At 36.4% G+C, this 22977-nt stretch overlaps 1 protein-coding gene across 8 annotated transcripts in view; it reads right to left on the reverse strand.

The window, feature by feature from the left end:
* PATJ (PATJ crumbs cell polarity complex component) overlaps positions 1-22977 on the reverse strand; it is a 291813-nt gene that overhangs the window by 120423 nt on the left and 148413 nt on the right. For all 8 annotated transcript variants that reach the window (XM_074376367.1, XM_074376369.1, XM_074376370.1 and 5 more), the window contains one exon: positions 10953-11149. In XM_074376367.1, the coding sequence (XP_074232468.1) occupies positions 10953-11149 (197 nt within the window). The remainder of the gene's footprint in view (positions 1-10952; positions 11150-22977) is intronic.

Genomic DNA, 22977 nt, shown 5'->3' on the forward strand with positions numbered 1-22977 from the left:
AAAATTTAGTCACAATGATTTTAAATTATAATATTTAAATACTGCGCAAAATTTTGAGCCTTCAGCTGAGAAATCATCCTACTCTTTTGCCATCATTTTTCCAGCCACAGCCCCTATGTCTAGGTCAATTCCACCTTTCTTGGCATTTAGAAGAGATGGATGGAGACAGAGACTCAAAAGAAAGGGCAGGAAATACCATGGACCATGTAAGGATCTCTCCTTTGTCCTTTGTGGATTCAAGGACACATTTTGTGCTACTTGAATTGGTTGTCAAAATTGCTAAATCCATCACTGAGCATACCATTTTATTTCATGCAATTGGTGTGGAATCTGAACTGAGAGGTAAATGGCTGTATTTTCTACAATAAGGTTACAGAGGCTCCTGGTACTTTAGTCAATGTTCTTCTATAACAAGAGCAAAATTTCACATCTAGACTCCTGATTGGATTTATACCATATATCAACTAGGTAATGTATGAAGCACACTGAGGACTTCACCCTTAGAGATTCTCATCTAGTAGGCTGGGGTGGAGGGTTGTTATCTAGGCAAAACTGTCCCATGATTCTGATATACAGCCTTAGTTGAGAGAAACTTATATAGTTAAAGAGATTTATTTGGTAAAAATTTTGAGAAAGGATTTACAGCTTTTATGCTCCCCAGAATAGAGATCAGAAATACCTTAGGCCAAATTATATGCTGAAATTTGAGAAGCAAGAATTTAGATGCCAGAATCACAAAAGATTAAGTCTGAATGGTCCTCAAAGGTACTGACTCTTCTTCCAATTTACACTTAATTGATGATCAGAGAAATTAAGGGACTTATATAAGAAAACTAGTTACTTAAAAAATTTAATATTAGATACCATCTTTCTTTTTTAAAAAGCAGATTTTCAACAAATAATAATTAACAATATGTTTTTTTCATTCTGTAATCTTTACCTTTGAATTTCAAGTCAATTATCTAAAGTTAAGAAACAGTGGGGAAAAAAACTATATTAAGAAGAGATATCAGATCTAAATAAGGATTTTTATTTAGGATAATGACAAAAATAATTTCATGCCAAAACAGTTGAGGTAGGTCTTTAAAATGTGGAAGTACACTGAAGAAAATACATGGGCAAAAGAGAGAAATGCACGTCTGTATTAAGAATCTATTTAAGTGGTTCAATGTGTCTGGATCATAGAAGGTGAAGCAATGGCAGAAGTTGGAAAGGTAAGTTAAAGATATCTTTTGAAAAACTTTGAATATTATGATAAAGAGTTTTGACTATCCCATAAGTCAGTGTCCTTTTGTGTTATATTTAAATTTCACTTAAAAACATACATAGATAAGCTAAATAGGTGCAGGAAAAGCAAAATACAATGCCAAATTGTGATTTAAAAGGTGAGGAGGAAGGGAAGGAAAAGAAATGAAGGAAGGCAGGAAGGAAGGAAAGAAGGAAAAAATAGAAGATCATAAAGATTTAAAAGGAAGAAATAAAACTCCCTATACACAGATGAAATGACTGTTTACCTCTAGAAAATGCTAAGGAACCAACAAAAACTACTAGAACTAACAAGTTAGTTTAGCATGGTTATAGGATACAAGGTCAACAGACAAATACACGAAAATCAATTGTATTTCTATATATACACTAGCAACAAACAAGAATAAATCTATAAAAATTCTACTTATAAGAGCATTGAAAAATATAAAATATAAGAGAATGCACAACTGAAAATGCAAAAGTTCTACACTGAAAATTATAAAATATTGCAGATAGATAATTAAATGGAGAGATAATACATTCATAATTTGGAAAACTCAGTATTATTAAGATGTTGAGCCCTCCTAAATTCAACAATAGATTCAATACAATTGCAGTAAAAATCCCAGTAGGCTTTTGTTTAAAATAGAAATATACAAGTTGGTTCTAAGATTCATATGGAAATTCAAAGGACCAAGAATAGCCAAAAACAATTTTAATAAATAAGAACAAAATGAGGACTTAGCACAACCTGAATTAAAGACTTGCTATAAAAATACATTAATCAAGGCAATGTAGTAATGGCATAAATGATAAACAGATTAATAGAAGAGGACTGAGAGCCTGAAAACAGACACACAGTTATACAGTCATTTGATTTCTGACAAAGGTGCAAAGGTGGGAAAGAAAAGTCTTTTCAACAAATGGTGCTGAAACAAATATTCACATGGAAAAAAATTAACCTCAACCTCTATCTTACATCACACACAAAAATTAATTCAAGATGGACCACAAAACTAAACATAAAAGCTAAAACTATAAAGTTTTTAGAAGAAAACATAGAACAATACTGTTGCAATCTGAAGGTAGGCAAAAGATTCTTAGCTAGGACAGTAACTATAAAAGAAAAAATGAATGAAGATTTTATCAAAACTAAGAACTTCTATACACAAAAAGATACCATTAAGAAAATTAACAGGCAAGCCACAGACTGAGACAAAAGATCCCTAAACTATATATCTGATAAAGAACTAGTATCTAGAATATATAAATAACTCCTACATTCAATTCAGTTATAAAAAGACAAGCAAAAAATGAGGAAAAGAATTGACACTCTATAAAAGAATGCACGTGAAAGGCTGCTAAAACATGAAAAATGCTTATGATCATTAGTTGTCAGGAAAATGTAAATTAAAGCCACAATGAGGAACCACTGCAAATCCACCAGAGCAGCTGAGAATGTGGAACAACCAGAATGCTCACACAGTGTCAGTGGGAATGTTCAATGGCCCAACCACCTGGGAAGAGTATCTGGCAGATTTTTTTAAGTTAAACACACAACTACTCTACGTCACAGTAACTTGCCATTTAAAAAAAAAGTAAAACATTTGTCTTCAAAAAGACCTGTCACACAAGTGTTCACAATAGCTTTATTACTATCGTCAAAACTCTAGGGAAGAAATCCAAATGTCCATCCACAGATAAATTGGTAAACAAACTGTGGTATAGTTATACAATGGGATATTATTCAGTAACAAAGAGGAACATGCAGCTTAGAGGAATCACAGACATGCTGAGTGAAAGGAGCTGGACGCATAAGAGTGCATACTGCTCGATTTCATTTACTTGCAGTTCTAAAGCAGGGAAAACTAATCAAAGGTTAAAAAAAAAAACAAAAAAAAAACACAAAACCAATGTAGTGGTTACTTCCCAGGATGGTGGTGGGAGATTCCAATGGGAAAAGACATAAGAAGAGTTTCTGGGGAGATGAAAATGATAGGTGTTTGGGTTATACAGGTATACACAGCTGTCAAAAATGTACAGATAAGATCTGTGCATTTCATGTTTTGTAAATTTTAACACATACATATACACACATGACTATAAAAATAATAATAATTTCTGAGTAGAGGTGGGCATATGGAGGTATAGGTGATACACAAACGGCTGGAAGAATACTGGTAATTGTTGAACTATGTGATGGCTGTACCGAAGAATTTCATCATGTTATTCTGCTCACTTTATAGCTGTTTTAAAAAATCTTCATAATAAAATTTTTTAGAAGGACAAAAGATATATATGGGTACAACTACCTAGTTAACATTTTCCTGATAGAACACATTTTGATTTCTAATGCTCAAACTTCATAGAATCTACATCTCTCTCATCATAGAATCTATAATTTTTTTCAGTAAATGTTGATAAAGGAAAAATTTACATCTATATCCCCCAATACAAAGTAAAAGATTTTAAACAAAATGTTGTAAGGGAAAAGGTCAGAGCTATATTCCAAGTGCAGAATCACAGGGAGATATTTTGAACCTCACACTCCATACCAACAAGGAGGATGCACAGCTCAGATGCTGGCGGAGCTAACAGAAACCATGTTATTGCAGACAAAGCAACCCTGGGTCAGCAGTTGTAGTATTTGGTGATTCTGAAGCAGTATTAGACACTTAACATCCTAATATGACTATGTGTTCTACATACAATATTTTTACTGTATTTTAGTTATATTTTAGGAAACTGGGAGTTTGGGGTTGACGTGTGATGCGTAATTTTCCTGACTTAATGAGAAGTTGGCACATGCTGACTGTTTTGGGTGGAACATTTGATTTTCATGTTGGATTACTGATCTTAGGCCTACTTCTTAAAAAAGACTATAATTAAAACACACATACACAATCCACATTTGTGATGCATTCAAGCAGGTGTTTGATACTGTTAGTAAGTTAACCTTGGAATAAGAATTTCTTTTTCTTCTTTTTTTTTTTTTTTCATGGAGGTACTGGGGATTGAATCCGGACCTCATACATGCTAAGCATGCATTCTACCACTGGGCTATTACCTGAGCCCACCCTCACCATGGATTAAGAATTTCATTAACACTTTTCTTTCAGGCTTCGTGCCTTAAGATTGCATGGTGACTGTAAGGAATTTCTATCGTGGAAATAATGCAAAATACAGAAATAAAGTATATGTTGAGGCTAATATATGGAAACTGTTCTTCATAACCTCAGAGCATCTTTCCAGACTGCATTTCAGTGTGACTATGGGTATGGCTGGAAGGGAGTGGGGAAGAAACTAGAAAAAGGAGGGGACAGAGAGGTCTGGACAACTATCCCAGTATGTCACGTGAGGGTCTGAGAAAAAATTACAGAAAGGAGAGTCCTGAGGGACACTGATGAAATCCAGTTATTCCTCCCAAACAGCAAGTCTCTTCCCCTGTGTACATTCCTATGCCTATTGCTTATACACTTCCACAGTAACTGAGTTCCTTCAAGTATCTGCATTTTCACTTTCTCTTTCATGGCACTTTCTCCCTGTGATTTTAAGACAACGTGGCCACTGCAGAGATCCCACATAAAGCTTCTGTGGAGCAACAGTGAGGACAGCAATAATAAAAATTAAATGATTGTCATTCCTCCAAAAGATCAGTAAGAATACAAATTTTTAGCCTAAATATTTCAGCAACATAAAGATAATGACGTGCGACCAAATAATTCAAAACATTTTCCCCTGACAAGCCAGAGACAGAAACAAAAATGGCAGAAATACAGCTCAAAGACTTCACTTCAGGAAACACAGAAAAGAATGAGGCCACCCAATATGAGAGAGGTTTTACATAATATTTCCTGTAGCCTGAAAATAAAACCTCAAGTCTAACAGCGCCGAAGGGGGAAGCTCTTAAATTATGAAGCTCAGAGACACTCTCAAATTGTGCAAGAACAACCACGAAGAAAAAAAGATTACTTTTCTCCTTTGGTTCTTGAGAGATAGGTATAATTTCACTGACTGCCTTCTTTTAATGAATTTCAAGTGGTATTAAATTTTAAGAAGATAAAATGAGTAACAAGGTATTGCATAGTGAGAAACTACCTCAGATATTTCAAACCAGCACTGGATTAACGGCATTAATCTAGATCTGTGGAAAATACAAAATGATGAGAAATTTACTTCTTACCTTCCAGAATCATTATCAATCCAGAACTAAATAACTTAAGAACACCACCTTTTGACTCAGAAAAGCCAGTGTTTGCATACTGATTCTGCCCCCTCATGTTTCAGTTTCCTTATCCATAAACTGGGAATTAAAATAACACCTACTTTCACAGAATTGTTGTAAAAGAGAATGCATGTAAAGAATTTAGCACTGCCTAGCAAATAGTAAGCGTTCAATGTTAGCTCAGTTCCCAATACAGCCCCCCTACCTCTCTCAATATGCACATCTTCTGTAATTCAGATTGGATATAACAGAACGAACTGCTCAGGGAAGATGATTCAGCAAAACACAGGCAGCTACTGGTTACAATACTGTAATGACCAGGGAGACTGCACTCTGAAGACAGGAAAAATATACACCCATCAAAGGTCCCATGACAGTTTTGTGTATGCGGCTGGCCACTCAGCCAGCACCACATTCTCCTGTTGACTTTCAGAGCTGTGAATCAGGCTGCAGACTATTTTAAGAGTCACAAAATGGGGTGACTTTAGCTTTGTATATGGGAAGGTCATACAAGGAAGGACCTGCTTACAGTACTTACTTCTGTCAGGTCTGGTCAACCCATTTCTTAACAGCTTTACTGAGATTTAATAGACATACAATAAATCACGTATTTACAATGTGAAATTTGATATGTTTTGACACCACTGCCACAATAAAAAAATTGGTCAATTTATTTTTGTGGTTTTAGCTATTATAAACCTATCTCTGTTAATATTGTAGGGAAAATAACTTTATTACGATTTTGAAATCCTTTCTCTTCTTTCTGTTCCCCAAATTAGTGTTTCTACAATGGGATATTTTATTCTGTGAGGTCTTAGGGCATAATTATTGCATTAAGAAGCATCCTTTATAAAATTACAACTATGTATGGTCACAATCTAAAATAGCCAATCTAAGATGATGGAAGCTTTTGATTATAAATTAGAAAGAATCTTATCTATGGATGCCGAAAAGCTAGTGATTTATTCACTAATGTAGTGTGCTTCTAAATCACATCTAAGTCTTCCAAAAGATTTCAAAAGTAATTCACTGGCAACAAGCAGAGAGTGAAGGACCAGCCATCACCCTCTGGGACTGGTGTGGTGGGAAAACTCAGACAGAAGTTTTGTCATGAAGCAGCTACATGTGCTTCAGTCAGTCATTTCATTTTTCTGGTTTTAATTTTCTCCTCTTATAAAGTATTACTAGATAAAAAGATCTGAGTTTACCTGTACTTCTGTGTTTGCTTTATCCCTGGCAAACATGAGAAGAATTCATACTTTTTTATTTTTAATGGTTCTTAAATAAACCTATTCTACACATGCAAAAATAACAAGATTTTATTTAGATTATCCTGCAGGTAAATGTTACAAAGGGAAAGTACTTCCTCCTTCTCGAAGGGTGTGGGAGCCTGACCAGACATGGCTCTATGTGCTAGCCCCTCCACTGTGTCCTTCCTGCGCCACCCACACTGTTCCTTCTGGCTGCTTCTGTTACCTGACAAACCACTCCAATTCCCCACGTGACACTGTCAGCTCTCTCTTCCCACACTTGTGCTGTAGAGAAGATTATAAATAAATCCTACATTCATATGACAGCACCATGCCCAGGCCTGTGTATTTTCTGGGACTAACTGCTTAGGGATAGCCAATACTCTAGTGCAAGTCTCATTCTAGTCTACATGGTAATTATATGCTAATGTCTTTTGAAATTAATGCTGAAATCCCACACCAGCACTGCAGTGAAGGGCAAAGAAGCTGAGATTTAATCACACTGTCTTCTAGGGGCTCAGTGTAAGACGTCTTTTATACATGAACTGGGCCATCCGCCGACAGAGCTCACTAAGTGCCCCTGTGCTGTAACGATGCAGTCCCGCAGCAACAAAACTGCTGGCTGATGTCCTGCCAGAAATCAGCCACCGACAGGGCTCCGGGAGACATGCAGAATTTCTCACTTCAAAGAAGCCACAGTGTATGTTTGGCCATTCTCTATCCTACTTCCTCAAAATCAGCCTCATCCTTAGGGCCTAAAAGAAGTCAGGTCAACTAAAAGGAGGCTGTGAGCAAAGTAATAACATAATGGTAACAACAAGGCAATAATGAGAAATAATACAAGTGGAGTAGTAAGAATAATCGTGACGTGGATAACTTTACCTCCACTGAGGAGAGAAACCACAAAAATAAATGGAGTGTGGATGGATAAATAAATATACAAGATGTGCTCGAGCCCAGGAATTGAGCAAACATAATCTGCAAGCCCACTGTAAATGCCTCTTTCATGATGCAGTGTCTTTCTACCATCGAATACACTGCCAATATCCAAAGAGCAGCTGTTGTAATACTGGCTTCTAGCTTTCCTGGTACTCATTGCTAAATCAACGTCTTATTCTCAGTTCAAAAGCACCTTGGATTTGATATTATGCTATATACAAATTATCCACATATCACAAAGAAATGATTGAAGTGTCTTCCTTAGAAACCAGGAAAATGTTACCCATGTGAACTTCTTCCCCTCTCACCCCTGACCTAGAGCCGAAACCACATGAGAAGGTGGGTTATAACTGTGTAAGTGTCCATTCTGCACGTTATTCTACCCTCTCAGCTTTTCAAGATGCTGCGTGGAGCTACGGACGGATAAGAAGATGGCTTCCCTCTGGGATGTATGTTCAGAGACAAATGCATTAATATAAACAAACTAAAAAGAACTGAAATACATAAATCTATGTGGAAATATTATTGTATAAATATTATCAGTTGAAATGTATTACGGTATTAGTATCTGCCAGACACTGTGGCAAAGCTTGTTAATTCTCCTAATACCCTCTGAAGTCGATGCTATACAATCACTAGACTGTAGGCTGGATGAGAAGAAGCACCATGGATTTTGTTCCCCACTGGAAACTCAGCACGTTGTTCCTATACTTCCTCCTACATGACAGATGCAGAGTGAAGTACTTGCTGAATGAATCAATAATTTCAGTTTGATAGAGGATGTAACTGAGGGTCAGACAAATGGATAACTAACTGAAGGTCTGTGATGCTAGAATCTATGTTTCAACATATTTTTATTTGTTATTTTTTTTTTAAACAAGAGACTCAGTGGAGAGTGGAGGGAGATTAACTTATTGCCATGGTTAATCTTCTTGCTCTTTTTTATCTCTGAATGAAGATAAAGTTACTGAATAGCAGCAAAAGGGCCAAATCCAGAACGTCTAAGGAAGGAATAGAAGGGGTCTGAAATGATAAGATGTTAATATTCTTTTTCAGCCAGCACAGCCCTTCAGCCTCTAGCCTAGACAAGAGATACTTGAAGTTTCTGTCTTCAAGGGAGGAAATGTGATCTAATTAACAGCCAGCTATGCACCACACACGATGTTAAGCCCCTTCTGAAATGCAACTAAAAACTGTAAGCTTTGGGATAAGCTAAAGCAGGTCTTCTGAGTCCAGGGCTTACTGCCCTGCACACAGTGTTGACTTTTCTGTGTGGCCTGTAAAACACTCTCATTACTCTGCAGACACAGCTCATCTGTTACCTCTAACTAACAGAATGTTAGAAAGAGAAAGAAAATACCAGTGCTTCTGTCGGTCTGGATCCCATAGGCCATTCCATCCTGAGTCTTACTAAGAGAGAACAGAACTAGAACCTTTATAGTCCAAATTATAGCTTTGGGGACATTTCCACGTACCACACAAGACAGGAAATCTGCGTCTAGGTATGTATAACACAACACAGTGACAATATACATGATTCCCTAAGGCCTAGGAGCATCATAAATCAGGGTTCTAGTGGATCTAAACAAATAAGGTTTGGCTGAAGTGCCTTGGGGAATACAGTATATTTCAATGGCTAGAGCATGGATCTGGGAGTCTGGCAAGTCTGGGTTCTTAATGAAACTCAGTAACTTAGTTCTGTGAGTTACTTATGCAGTTTTCTCACCCACAAAATGGGGATAATATTATTGCTTACTATATAGGGCTCGTAAGCATACTGAATAATGTGTGAGCACTAGGTACAATGTGAAGGATAACTCAGTAAATCAGCTTTTACTTTCATCATCATTATCACCACCATCACTTCGGTCTCATTTCTGAAGAAATCTCTAAACACAAGCCAGGGAAAATACACTTGGAACAATGAACTATATTGGTAAATACACATTGTCACCTTTGATTTTTATTTATTTAATGATCATGCTAGTCAGTGCTACTACCCGATGTGGATCTCTTTCATGATGCTGTATTTAAAAAAAGAACAAGAAAAGAAAATTAACTCCAGAAGTGACTTCTTTGTGGAAACAGGTTTTAGATGGGGAGAAACCACTGGGGCTTGGAAGACAGAGGGTGATACTAATGGGCTCACGGTTGTGTCTGACCAGCTTTAGCTGTGATATTATTAGGCAAGTCACATTATGGATGACTATGAATTCTATTCTGAGTCAGAGTCTGAAGAGGAAATTGTAAAGCAGTCTGATGCTCAGTGCTTCTGTGATTGAGCTCCCCTAAATGTCCAAGTGTTGGGAGTATTTTATCCAAGAGGCCTTAGAGCACACTGGTTAACAAAGAGCTAAGAAGTCAAACTGCCTGACATTGAATCCCAGCACCTCAGTTACTTTGTGACCTCAGCAGTAAAGCTGTGTCTGGTACCAAGCACATAGCAGCTGCTGTTGCTGTTGATCTTTTTATTATTTTCATTTTTGTTATGCAACAATTGTTTTACATCTCTTTTCTTCCTCTAGACTGGGAACTGTCTGAATGAAGGAACTGGATGTATTCATCCCTTTTTCTATGTCCAGTCCTAAGGGACACTCAGAAAGCGTTGGCTGAATGAATGAATGAACGAAAAAGCAAATAAATACCAAACTAAGATCAACTCAAAGCAGAAACCCTGACTTTAAATTTAGGAAAATAAGAATAAGCCTTTCAGACTACTGATGACATCGCCTAGAGTACTAGCAGAGGATCACTCATCTCCTTACCTCCTCCTAACTCTCTCCTGTTCTGAAATAAGGAACCTATGTGGCTCTAACCCACATCACCAACTTCACAGATATTAACCAATCCCTGGCAACCAGTTCACAAAGTTCTGTTGGCTCTAACACCTTCCCAAAAAACCAAACGACGACAACAACAACAAAAAGTCATATGATTAATTCAAAAGCTAAAAAGAATTTTGATAAATACTAATAATATTAGATTAATATACAGATTAGTTCTGAATCTTTTGGAATTTATATTAAAAACAAACCTATTCTTTTAATATGTTTCCATGAGATTTTGCTTAAGGGCCATTAAATTATTTTGTGAGATTAGTTTTTACTTATGCAGCCAACAGCACTTACACGCAATAATACGATTTTTGTTCGTTCTTGGGAAAATGATCTTAAATAGTTGAAGAAAATAGAATTTGTAACATTCTTTCCCTTCACTTCATTTTCTTATACGCTATACCCTTACACCCCTTCACCTCACCAGGAAAGCAATTAAGAATATATGCCCCTCACCTCCAACAGTTCATCTCCAATACGCATTCGTCCATCTGTGGCAGCAGGTCCTTCTGGGTTAATTCCCACCACAAATATGCTCATGCGTGACCTGTCCTTATTACCGGCAAGGCTGAGTCCAAGTCCATTCTTATCCTTTTCAAGTTCAATAATGTGCAATTCTCCAGGCAGGTCTGCATATCTTTGCTTGATTTTTTCTATTTAAAAAGAAAGGTAAGAAAATTTTAAATAGAGTACCTGAATCTATATTACAAGGGTACTGGCATTTCCCCATCTTACTTTACCTCTATGGATTCATTTCTTCATCTTTAAAATGAGCATAACACCCACTTCATGGATGTTGAGAACTTTAAAATACACGCTAAAGGACTTAATGGCTCATGGCATATAGGTATTTTATTATGCTTTTATTTGATCTTCTGTCTCACCTTGCAACCTCCACTTTATGGTCTAAACTACCTACTTTAGGATTTGATTGGTTATGTCAGATGGTTATGTTTCACTTGTGTTGATTCTGTGCAACAAAACCACACTGGCAGATCAGTGTGGGCATCGATACTGCTTTACACATGCCTTGTACCCCACACACCACCAGCCCAGGCCAGGTGTGCTGCCAGGGCTCAAAGGCTTGCTGCCTACTCCACAGTGAGATGCAATCATCTCATCAGCTGAATAAGCAAGCAGTAGCTTGTGACTATTCTGGAACTCTCTGTGCTCAGCCCAACACTTGACTTAAGTTCATTGTCCTTAGAGGGAACCCTTGCAAATTGAAAGCTTAATTCAGATAATTACTGTTAAGGGGGAGGGGAAAGAAGGCAGCCTAGCTCATTGCATCACTTTACCAGACTTAACAAACATCTCCTTATAAGAGAGTAGATAAATTTAAACCTATAAGCTATTTTATACATTAAAAGAATTAATCACAAATGACTGCTTATTTTAGAAAGAAGTTAAATCTGCCTGCTTTGCAAGGATTTTGAGGAGAATCTTAAAGAACTTTCACTGATGTTTATTATTAATAATAAAGAACATATTTAGCAAAATATAGTAAAATAAAATACTTGTAACAAAACTGTCTTCTATATAGAAATAAAATTATTCTTATTAACACTGATGTAAATAAACTCACAGTGTTTTTATTGGTCAACTACCAAGAACAAGGCACTATATGGGTACTTTAATTAGATACATACAAAACACATTAACCCTCAAGATGTTTCTACAGCAAAACAGGGCAAGCAAACAAATACAACAAATATTAAACAAATACAATTATGTAAATAGAAATTCCAGCCACCACAAGTGCCACTCAATAAATATTTATTAGTGAATTAGGTCAGTGAATAAACATTAAATTAATTGCAATATCAATAATTGCTTTTAGAGTACTAAAAATTGATATGGCTAGAAAAGATTTTGTGGAAGAAGCAGAATTTGAGAAGGTTTTTAATTTTAATTTTTTTAATTGAAGTGTAGTTGACATACAATATATCAGTTTCAGGTGTACAACATATGTTCACCATTTATGTATATTACAAATTGATCATCACAATGTCTGGTAACTGCCTGTCACCATACAAAGTTATTATATTATTGACCATATTCCCTATGCTGTACATCACATCCCTGACCTGTTCAACCTTCAGAGAAAAAAAGAGGTAACCTTCATGGCCATGAACTATGTATTCATTGGCTTAGACAGGTAAATGATTAACGACAAGAGGGATCCTCCTTCGGTAAAATATGGCTGTATCACAGTTGATGAACAACTCAATGGTGCTACAAATGATGAATCTTCATCGACACATTCTTGTACCAGGATAGAAAGCAAGGGCTGAAGGGTCAGAATCTGATTGAAGTCCTAGCTGAGGCACTTAATGCCACTGGCTCCTTGGACCAATTACTGGACCTCTACCAATAGCAGATCTCTTACTTGTAAAATAGGGTTGTTACCTTAAAATGGATGTTGACTAAAAATTCCTGGATATAGGGTCCAAATAATGTTACGGAAACATACAACCATGATTTTCATCACTTAGTTATGTTGAGGTTTTAAGTTAGCCTTAAGTCGGTGACAAAGCTACTCTTTTCTTCTTTAACTGTGTCTACCTTGAGGAAAACTGAGGCTCGTGAAAGGAGGCAATGGTTCCCCATGACGGCATGAAGGAATCAGGAAGACAGTTCTCCAATGGGAATCACTAGAGGAAGGGGCTAGCATCATTCTTCCCCAGATTCTCTTCTGTGAGTTACTCACAGTGAGGTGTCCCAGGGGCAACTTCTTGAGGTGCAAAGGAATAACAGCACTGGTCCAAGTGACTGTCCCATGGTACTCAGGCCATTGTGGTGGCTTTAAAACTGTGTGCTTGTCGAGTGTGGAATTAAAACCTTTTCTGTAGTTTCAGTTTGGGAAGATAAAGTTTTGGAGGGGATGGTGGTCATGTTGCACAACAATGTGAATGTACTTGATGTCACTGAACTGTATCTCTAAGAGTAGTTAAAATGGTAAATTTGTTATGTCTATTTTAGCACAATTAAAAAAAAATTATCTATAGGCTTAAAAGACCCTTCAAAAAATTGGTTTGCTTATCAATATTCCACCAAGGTGCTAAGTTATAGATTTTGTTATCCTTGAATTTTTAAAACAAGCAGCCCTATTTTTCTAGCCAGTGTTTTGTTATGATACTAGTAAATTCCCATTTGCTCAATTAACAAATATTGATTGAATCCAAATTATGTCAGGTCACACTATGGAATTTGTTTTCAAGGACCTTAAGATCCATCATTGAAGACAAGCTTACATACAATTAATTCTAATTCACAGATAAAAACTATGAGAAAAACACCAGCAGCTGAAGTCACCCATCCATTTTACTGTGTCACCAGGAAAACCAATTAGTGCCTGCAAACTATATGAATATTATAGATATTCTAGCCAACTCTCATTCTATTGGTTAGATACACCTTCTACTGCATAATGCCCAAACTTTGTTTTAGTTGACATTTCCAATAATCCTGCATCCTACTTCCTCCAACTTAATTTGCCTAAACATTAACACATGGGTTATTCAGTTTTCCTTGACTTTTTCTATTATCCCTTTTTTTTTTCAATGGGAGAAAGGTGTAAGCTCAACAGAATAAAGTTCAGCAAAAAAGCAAACCCTGGAACAATAAAGAGCTGAGCATACTTGAATGGTTATGAAGTTTTATTAATAATTCATTGAGGACCTAAGTTGCAGAAACTATGTTAAAATCATTCAATAAATTTTCTCCATTCATGATAAAAATCACCCTATCATGTAGGAATTATTATCTCTGCATTCTAGATGTGGGAAATAAGACTCTGATGTTGAATAACTCGCCAAAGGTCACACAGCTGGAAACTGATATAAAAAGGATGCAAACCCAGCTTTGTCTTTCTGTCTTCACAGTATTATCTGAAAGTATCTTTTTAGATTTCTTCTTTCTGTTGTCCTATCATAGAATATAAACTCCGTGATGTTCCTTGTACATCCAGTTTATGGCTGTCTTCTGCACTTAAAACAGTGCCTGGAGTATATTAGGTGCTTAGTATATGTATATAATACATGCCTGCTGAAAGCATAAAGCATTTCTAAGGTCTTCAACTGCCATGCTTACAGTTCTGCCAGTGCCCCAAACAATGCTACATAAAGGCGATCTGAGACCTAAAAGCATTGGATGCATGCGATTTGTTTCAAAGACAATGCCTTCTTTCAGTTAAAGAAGGCAGAAGAATGGTTTCTTCTTTGGATTTGTATTCAAAAGTAACAAAATCCACTAAGACCACCAGAAAAACAAAGTACTATGTGTACATTATCTTTTAAAAATCAACTCTATTAAACTGAAGAAACTGGAACTTGAAAAGCAAAAAGGTTGACAGTTTATCTTTTTTTTTTTTTTTTTTTGGTGCATCATAAAACAAGAAGAGCAGTAAGACAATAAAAATGCCAAATGCTCTGTAACACATTGCTTTTTAATTTTCAGTTAAATTTGTATTAGGATTTTCAGGCCTCAGAATTTGGGTTATCCTACAACGTTTATTTAAACCCACAACTACAATTAAATGATGGCAGTTCCAGCTCTTCAGATAAATTAAATGCTATGTTTTCACTATATCTTAAAGCCAGAGACTTTCAATTCAGGCAAAACAAACTAAGATACTGTGTGAAAGTACCTCCTCTAATAGCATGTCCCCCTCCAATTTATAAATAAAAAAATAAGGCTGAAGAAATGAATGTTATAATGCTAATTTATAGGGACAAACTAAAGTCTTCAAGTTTGTAGTTCAATTCTTTCTCAACCAAATCATGTTAACTTTCTCCACCGAATCATGTTAACTTTCTCCAATAACATCTTAAAGAACAAGAATGACTCCCAATTTTTCCCTCAGTTAAAGAGGCTATCTTCAGAATCCTCGTAGCATCGTAATACCCCCTTACACTAAAAAAAATTTCATGGTTCACCATGTCATCAGACCCTTCCCATACAACTACAGACACCTCCCTCTGCAGGTGAGTGGGCTGATACTCAGAGTGGTAAGGTGATCTCACCAGTGTTTGGGCCAGGTCTGCTGAATCTAAGAGCAGTGCACTCTACCACATCACAGCTGTCTCTTAGACTGGGAGAATTTTCAACAGTAAGAGGCTCCCTGAAGGGAACGCAAGCAATGGTTCCCAGGCTTAGTCTCCTTAGATTACGTGCCGGACTGGCTATCTAAAAACCAGCCCTGCAGCCTCTACAGCAGAATCATGACTGGGCTCCACCAGCCAAGACTCTGAGCCAGTGAGTCTGAGGTAAAGTTTGTAACAAAGTTCTCAGATGATTCTCAAGGTCTATAAATAACTGACTAATCTCCCATGCAACACAAAAAATTTTTTCCACAGCAGTCATGACAGTTAACCATAAAGTTCACAGATAACCAAATTTAAGGCAGCCTTTAAATATGCCCTTCATAAAACTAATCTAATATGGAGATGATCTCTGGCTCCACAATAATGTCTCAGGAATAAATAATAGCGCTGTTTTGACTATACAATAGATTACTTTCAAATCTCAATCTTTCTCCATCTCCTGCCCTCCCAGGCTGCCTCCCTCCCTCATTTCCTGTAATTTCCATTACCAATTGCTTCTACTAGGTAGGTATAATAAAAGGTGAACTAGAATTTCAAAAGGGGAGATGGAAAATGAAGTCAGTGTGGGGGGGGGAAGCAGAACTCAATTCTCATCTTTGAAAAATCAAGACACCACAAGCCAGTTTGCTAACTCAGAATTTGAGAAATCACAGCTGAGCTCTCTTTCTGTGTCTGGCTGAGTCAGCACAAACTATACTACAGCATCAGACTCCTAGCTCAACCTCGGGGAAGCCCCATGCTGCCTGCCAGCATTTGCTTTAAGGGCAGCTGGGAGTCGTTTCCACAGCAACCAGTGGGTGGGGAAAGAGATGTGTGTGGTGGGGGTACAGAGAGAATGGTTTTCTTAAAACTTATTGCAATTTCAGTAAAAAAAAACATTGTACAGGTGGGGTAAAAGGAATTTTTACTTCAAGCCAATGAGATTCTCCTCTAAAATTAAGGGAAAAAAATCCAGGAAAATTAAGAAAAAAAAATTCTTTGTTTTCTATACACACATACATACAGAGAAATCACATAAGTACTAGCTTTTAGCAACATCCTTGTTACTGGTATTTCCTAGAAATACCTGTAATAAACAGCCAATCTTTATACTGATTTTCATTGACTTTCACACTGTGTTAGTCGAGTGGCAGTAGTTCCTATCTCAAACAACCTAGACACCTTCCATCTCTAAATACAAATCAGAAATTAGGAGATGAGCAACCCATTTATTTGGCGCCAGGCTTTACTCAAGCAGCCCTGAATGAACATCAGACTAGAATACTCAGAGAAGGAGAACAGTCTTTTGACTCAGCTGAATAGTCATACTCGCTTTAAATATGGATTTTCCAGCCCCATGACAATGTTATCTGGAGAAAGGAACTCCAAGTTGCTCATAATTCTGTATCAAAGCATCAATCAGTACCTTTTCCCTGTCCACGAAAGCCAATAAGATTTTGCTAGTACAGTCTCAGTGTTTTTCTATCATCATAGGACATTAGGTGTTGCTAAGTAACAGAGCCTCTCTCCCAGGAAAGAAGCTTAATTCAAGTCACTGCCCAGTATTCTAATAGAAAATGTTCAACACACCGGAAAAATGACCCAATATAATTTCAGAAGCATTTAGTTACTCGGTCTGTTTCCAAACAACAAAATTAATTTAATACAGAGAAAATATTTAAATGTATTTCTTATACAATAATTACAACAATCCCACTTTTAAATAATCAGGTTATGAGAAACATCTCCAATCTAATTTTCTTATGCAGTAATCAACTTTCAATTCTCTTTGAGTTAGTACATGCAGATTTGAGAAGTAAAAACATATGAAAAAACTCATAATCAATCAGAAGAAATAGCATGTGAACTCTAGTAGTAAGGAGCAAATCTCAAGTGAAATTCCAGACCAAATCAAGAAAATAATGAAAATATGTTAGTGTAAAGAAATCATAATCTGACATGACAAACTTAAGTATTTCCTTAAGAGACCATAGTGTGAGAAAAAGAAAATCCTCAACTAATAGTCAAAGTCTCAAATTTTCCCATGAGATGAAACAAAATTCAAATGAATCAATATGCAATGAGCAAATTTTAAAGACAAGGCACTGTATTAATATCAATTAAATTTCCCCTGTTAGACACTATGTTGATCCCTTTGCGTATTTGCTATTATGAAATACAGTCCACAGGATGTCCATTTTCAGGGAGTTGGATAAACAAATTGTGGCATATTCATACAGAAGAGCTTTATTCAATGATGAAAACAAACAACTACTGATACAGGCAACTTGTATGAATATTAGAAACATACTGTTGAGTGAAAGAAACCAAGACAGAGAAGTATATACACCACATGATTCCACTTGCACTGAGTTCAAAACAGGCAATGCTAATCTATGGTTTTAGAAGTCAAGACAGTGTTGACTTCGTGGAAGAGTGAAGAAATAGTGACTCAAGGTGGGCACAAAATGACTCTGGGTGGCAGGAATGTTCTGTTTGGTGGGTGAAATTTCAAATTGTGGTACAGTTTTCTGTTTCAATAAATTTATATTTTAAAAAGAGGCTTAAAACAATGTAATGTGAGGACCTTGTTTGAATTCTGATTTGAACAAACCAACTACATTTTGAGATAATAAAGAAATTTGATTATAGATTATATACTAGATAAAATCAAAGAATTATTTCTTATACTGTGTATATATGTATGGTATATATACACAATTATATATTGTATAATACACATTATGCAGTTATAATTGTATTTTTAGAGATACATATGTATGAAAGAAATTACATGATGTCTGGGAATGTTTTTAAACTATTTCAGTAAAGAAAATAAACATAAAGGACAGGTAAAGCAAATACTATAGTGAAGTCCCATTAATTACTGAATCTGGGAGAACAATATGTGGGAATTTACTGTCCTCTTTATGTTTGCAAATGTTTGAAAATTTTCACAACTAAAAGAAAAACAAAACCCTCTTAACAATCCTATAAAATATAATCATCCCATCTTACAGATGATAAAACTGAGGATCATGCAGGTTATGGAACTTGCCCAAACTTGCATTTGGTAATTGGTAGACCTATAGGTCCAAAACGGGTCTGCCTCACTCCAAATCCCATATGCGTAGCCTGCATCACACAAGCAAGGCTGAGAAGCATGTCATGTCCACATCTGCTAGGGTGGCAGAAGGGAAGTCTAAAACCTGCCTCAGCCCTTTTGGAATCCAAGATTTATACGGGGAGAGGTGGAACACACGGCAATCCTCAGAGCCCAGACTCTGGAAGTTTAATTTGGCAGCAGTACATGTAGGATGACTTAAAGAGGAGAGATGAGCAAACAGGAAGACCAAGAGGAAGACTATAAAAATAGAATGGTGGAGAAAAAAAATCAGAGGCAAAGCTAGCATGTGGACAAAGGAAATCATCTGACAGATCAATAAGGCTTGAGAACTGTCTGGATGTCTGAGGTAAAGGAAGGGGCATAAAGAAACAGGTCTGATCCTCAGAGACAAGGAGTGAAGCACAAGGGGTGACAATTTAGTTGGAATGGGCTGGTTTGTGGTATCAACAACAGAGAGCAGTGAATTTGGCCTGGAGCCCAAGAATGAAAGGCAAGAACAGCCTGGAACTGCTGCCGGATAAGGCAGAGATGGATGGAACACTTCAAACACTTTTTGAGGATGAATTAGCACTCAACTCCAGGGAGGACGGCTCAGAGGAGAGGAACGGGGAACCTGACCATTGAGGAGGCCCTTACTATGCAATCCAAGAGTGACAGGAAATGAATGTAAACTGGGTTAAGGTGACAACTGGAATGGAAAAGGGAACTTAAGGAATCAGAGACAGGAGTAATAGCTGACCTCACTCTATTTAGTCATTAAAAAAAAATACTGAATGCCTGCTCTTGGCCAGGTATTATGCTACATGCTCAGGATGTAAGGGTGAATTAAAAGAGAAAGGAATAAAGGTTGAATTAGGTACTATCGAAAGCATAAGAAATTCCAAATATGATCAGGCTCTTTCAGTCACTTAACAGCAGACAAAGAAAGATTTGACTTCTGTAATCAGTATCTAAACTCTTAAGAATCACATTTAGTTTGGACAGGGAAAGAAACCAGTCCAGAGCATTCATGATCAAGACACTAAGGGTCTGCCAAGTTTACCTGATCCCTCAGTGACATACTTTGCAAGCAAACTTCCCTCTGCATACCTGCTTAGGAAATCACCTGGCTGTGCTGGCCCAGGGCCATGTACATACATTTTAGTTGTAATAACCATCAGAGCAAGATTCCAGGAAGACTTCTAGCTGAGATGTGACAGCATTTTGTGTAGGTGTCTTCACTTGCTTATTGCTTATGTCCTCCACTATCTTGAGGGAAGAAACATACCTCTGTTTTGTTTAGAGTCCCTAGTCCAGCATCAATATACGACTTAACTTACAGAAACAAAAACTTACAAATTCTTCATTATCTGATTGGTCAAGAAACAGGTTATTTAGGTTAATTATATTTTCTAATTAATGGAGACTATTATTTTCCCCAAGAATTAAATTATAATAAAGGACTCCTAGATTAAGTTAAGAACATCTTTTCTGGGTAATTCACATGTTTCAATACCATTAGGAACACTAGCATTCAGATGTCAAGCCAGAGTCAGTCAGAAAAAAAGGACACAAGCTTTTAAGTCAGAAAGATTTTCACTAAAAGGTACATGGTAAAGTCAGAAATTCTGTTCAAATTCCACGGATGACAGATTGTATCTGTTGACCTCCTGCAAGTTACTCAACTTCACATTTCCATCTTTAAAAGAACAATAATCTTTCTTGTCCTACGAATTCAAGAAGACAGAATTAAAGAATATAAAGTGGTTAGCTCAATGCTCAATGTAGTAGGCATTATGTACTTGAGGTTTGTCTCCTAACCAGCTAAAACTTTCCTTCCTTATTGCTCACTGTTAGAAAGCTCCTTAAAGTACCACATATACCAGTTTTAATGACACAGCATTGCTTTCTAAAATTATCATTGTCTTCATTTTAAAAATAGGGAAATACATTGAGAGTTTCAGTAACAGGCATAAGGTTGCAAAGTGCACTGTATATTTTAATATTTAATTTTTAAATAACGGCAAGATGGTATCCCATGACAGTTTTAAAGGTTTTATGAGAAAGAACACTAATTCTATACAGTTTGTCATGATATGATCTATACATAATTAATTCTATTCATGTAATGTTGAACAGTAGCAAAATTTTATTTAACAATTTCATCCCATAGCACGTCAGATGCTATGATGTTTTAAACAGAGCTTAGGCAAAGAAACCAGTCACTTGAAAGATCTCATTTACTTCTGCAACAGGGTGAGAGCATATTCACAAATGTTTCCAAGTCCACAAGGAGAGGCACCCTGGTGCAGCAGAGAGAAACAACAGACCTGGGTTAAGAACCTGGACTCTACTTTCTAACCATGAAATCCTTGAGCAAATCACTTCAGTTTGGTCCTGTGTTAAGTGAAAATAGTCTTGCCTGTCTTAATCGTCTTACATGATCTTCAAAATGATCAAATAAAGATTATTTGATCTAAAAAGCTAAAAAGCTGTTCATACTCAGAATATATAAAGAACTCCTACAACCCAGCAAGAAATTAAACAACCCAATTGAAAAATGGAAAAGGACTTGAATAGGATTTTCTCCAAAGTTGATATACAACAAGTGGCCAACAAGCTTATGAAAAGATTTTCAATGTCACACATCAGAGAAATGACACCTTAACCTACGGAGAAATACCACTTCACACCTACGAGGATGGTTACCGTCAAAAACCACAAATGAGAAGTGTCAGCGGGGATGTGACGAAGTTGGAAGCCTCATTCGCTATTGGTGGGAATGTAAAATGGAGCAGCAGTTATGGGAAACAGTAGGGAGGTTCCTCAAAAAAATTAAAAATAAAACTGCCATATGATCCAGAAATCACACGTCTGGGTATTTATCCAGAAGGATTTAAACTAGAGTCTTGAAGAAACATTTGTACACCTGTGTTCATAGAAGCACTGTTCACAATAGTTTTTTTTTGTTACCACAATAAAATAAATAAAATAAAATGTTTTTTAAAAAAAGTTAACCCTTGAAAATTTATTCAAGGTTATGTTGTGGTCTAGATCTGCATTTGCCAAAATGCCACCTGAGAGGAAGGAGACCACGTAAATATTCTGTAGCAAACCTGCTGATGAAAGGAAGCATGTACTCCACACATCCTTGAATAAGCCAACAGAAAAGATTAAGTTCTAAAAAACTAGTAGTAGCTGAGATGATCATAATAAAAAAATACAGAAAAGGTATCAGACACTGTCAAAATAAACTGACAACATTCATCATTCATCTCCTTCCCACAGAAGAACTGATCCTTGTTTCCTCACTGGTGTTGGTATTTTTGCACCATTTAATACTCCACCTCTAGGGCTTTAATATCTTCTTGGCTCTTTTTCAGGCTTTGTATTCTGTCTGTTCTCATCTGTGTTTCTTCTTTAGACTGATTACACTCTGAAAGCAGCTGACAGTCAGAACCTGGACGGGATCTCACATCAGTAAACGAGTGCTTTCTCACAAGATAAAGGAAAAGATAAATGAGAGGGGACGGAACTGCGAGGAAGCAGAAAGCCAAACAGAAAGGCAAAAGTAACAGCAGAGGAAAGCGAGCAAGGAAACGCCTGCTAAAGACTAATCTAAAATCTCTTAAGGGCAATTCTGACCTCAAATTTATAATAATAGCAAATGCTGCCTTTTGAGTGACAGCTACCTTCAAATAAATGATCTCATTTAATACGTCGACCATCCTTTCTAGAAATAAGAAACATTGAAACTGGGAGGGATTAATGGAACTGCCTGACAACATTAGCTAATAAAGGGCAGAGTCGATATTTTAACATGAATCACTGTCTCTTTTATAAATTATAAACTGCACATATTTCTTTAAAAAATAATGAAACTGTATTTAGTACTCTCAACTTTTTTCTAATGTGTAGTCAAGTCAATCCTATAAAGAGTAGATACTGAATGCTTGTTAAAATATCTTTTCTTGAACAAAGTTCAACTCTTAAGAGATAATTTTAGGTAAAACTAGTAAAAAAAAATTTTTTTAAAAAACCCATACTTTAGGAAAATTAAAAAAAAAAGACTTTAGGAATAAAAAGAGAGTTCTTAATTTAGTATAGCCAAATAAAAATAAAGTGTTCCCTTATATTTGATAGCCTTAACACATGATCATCCATAATATGAAAATACTGCGTAAATATGCCTTTGAAGATCCATTATCTGCCAGGCTCCCTTGCAGGATGCACCCTAATCCTGGCTCCTCTGTTTCTCCAGGCTTTAGTGACTTTGTACATTGCTCAAAGG

This window comes from Camelus bactrianus, chromosome 13, assembly GCF_048773025.1.
Source record: "Camelus bactrianus isolate YW-2024 breed Bactrian camel chromosome 13, ASM4877302v1, whole genome shotgun sequence".
Taxonomy (NCBI): Eukaryota; Metazoa; Chordata; class Mammalia; order Artiodactyla; family Camelidae; genus Camelus; species Camelus bactrianus.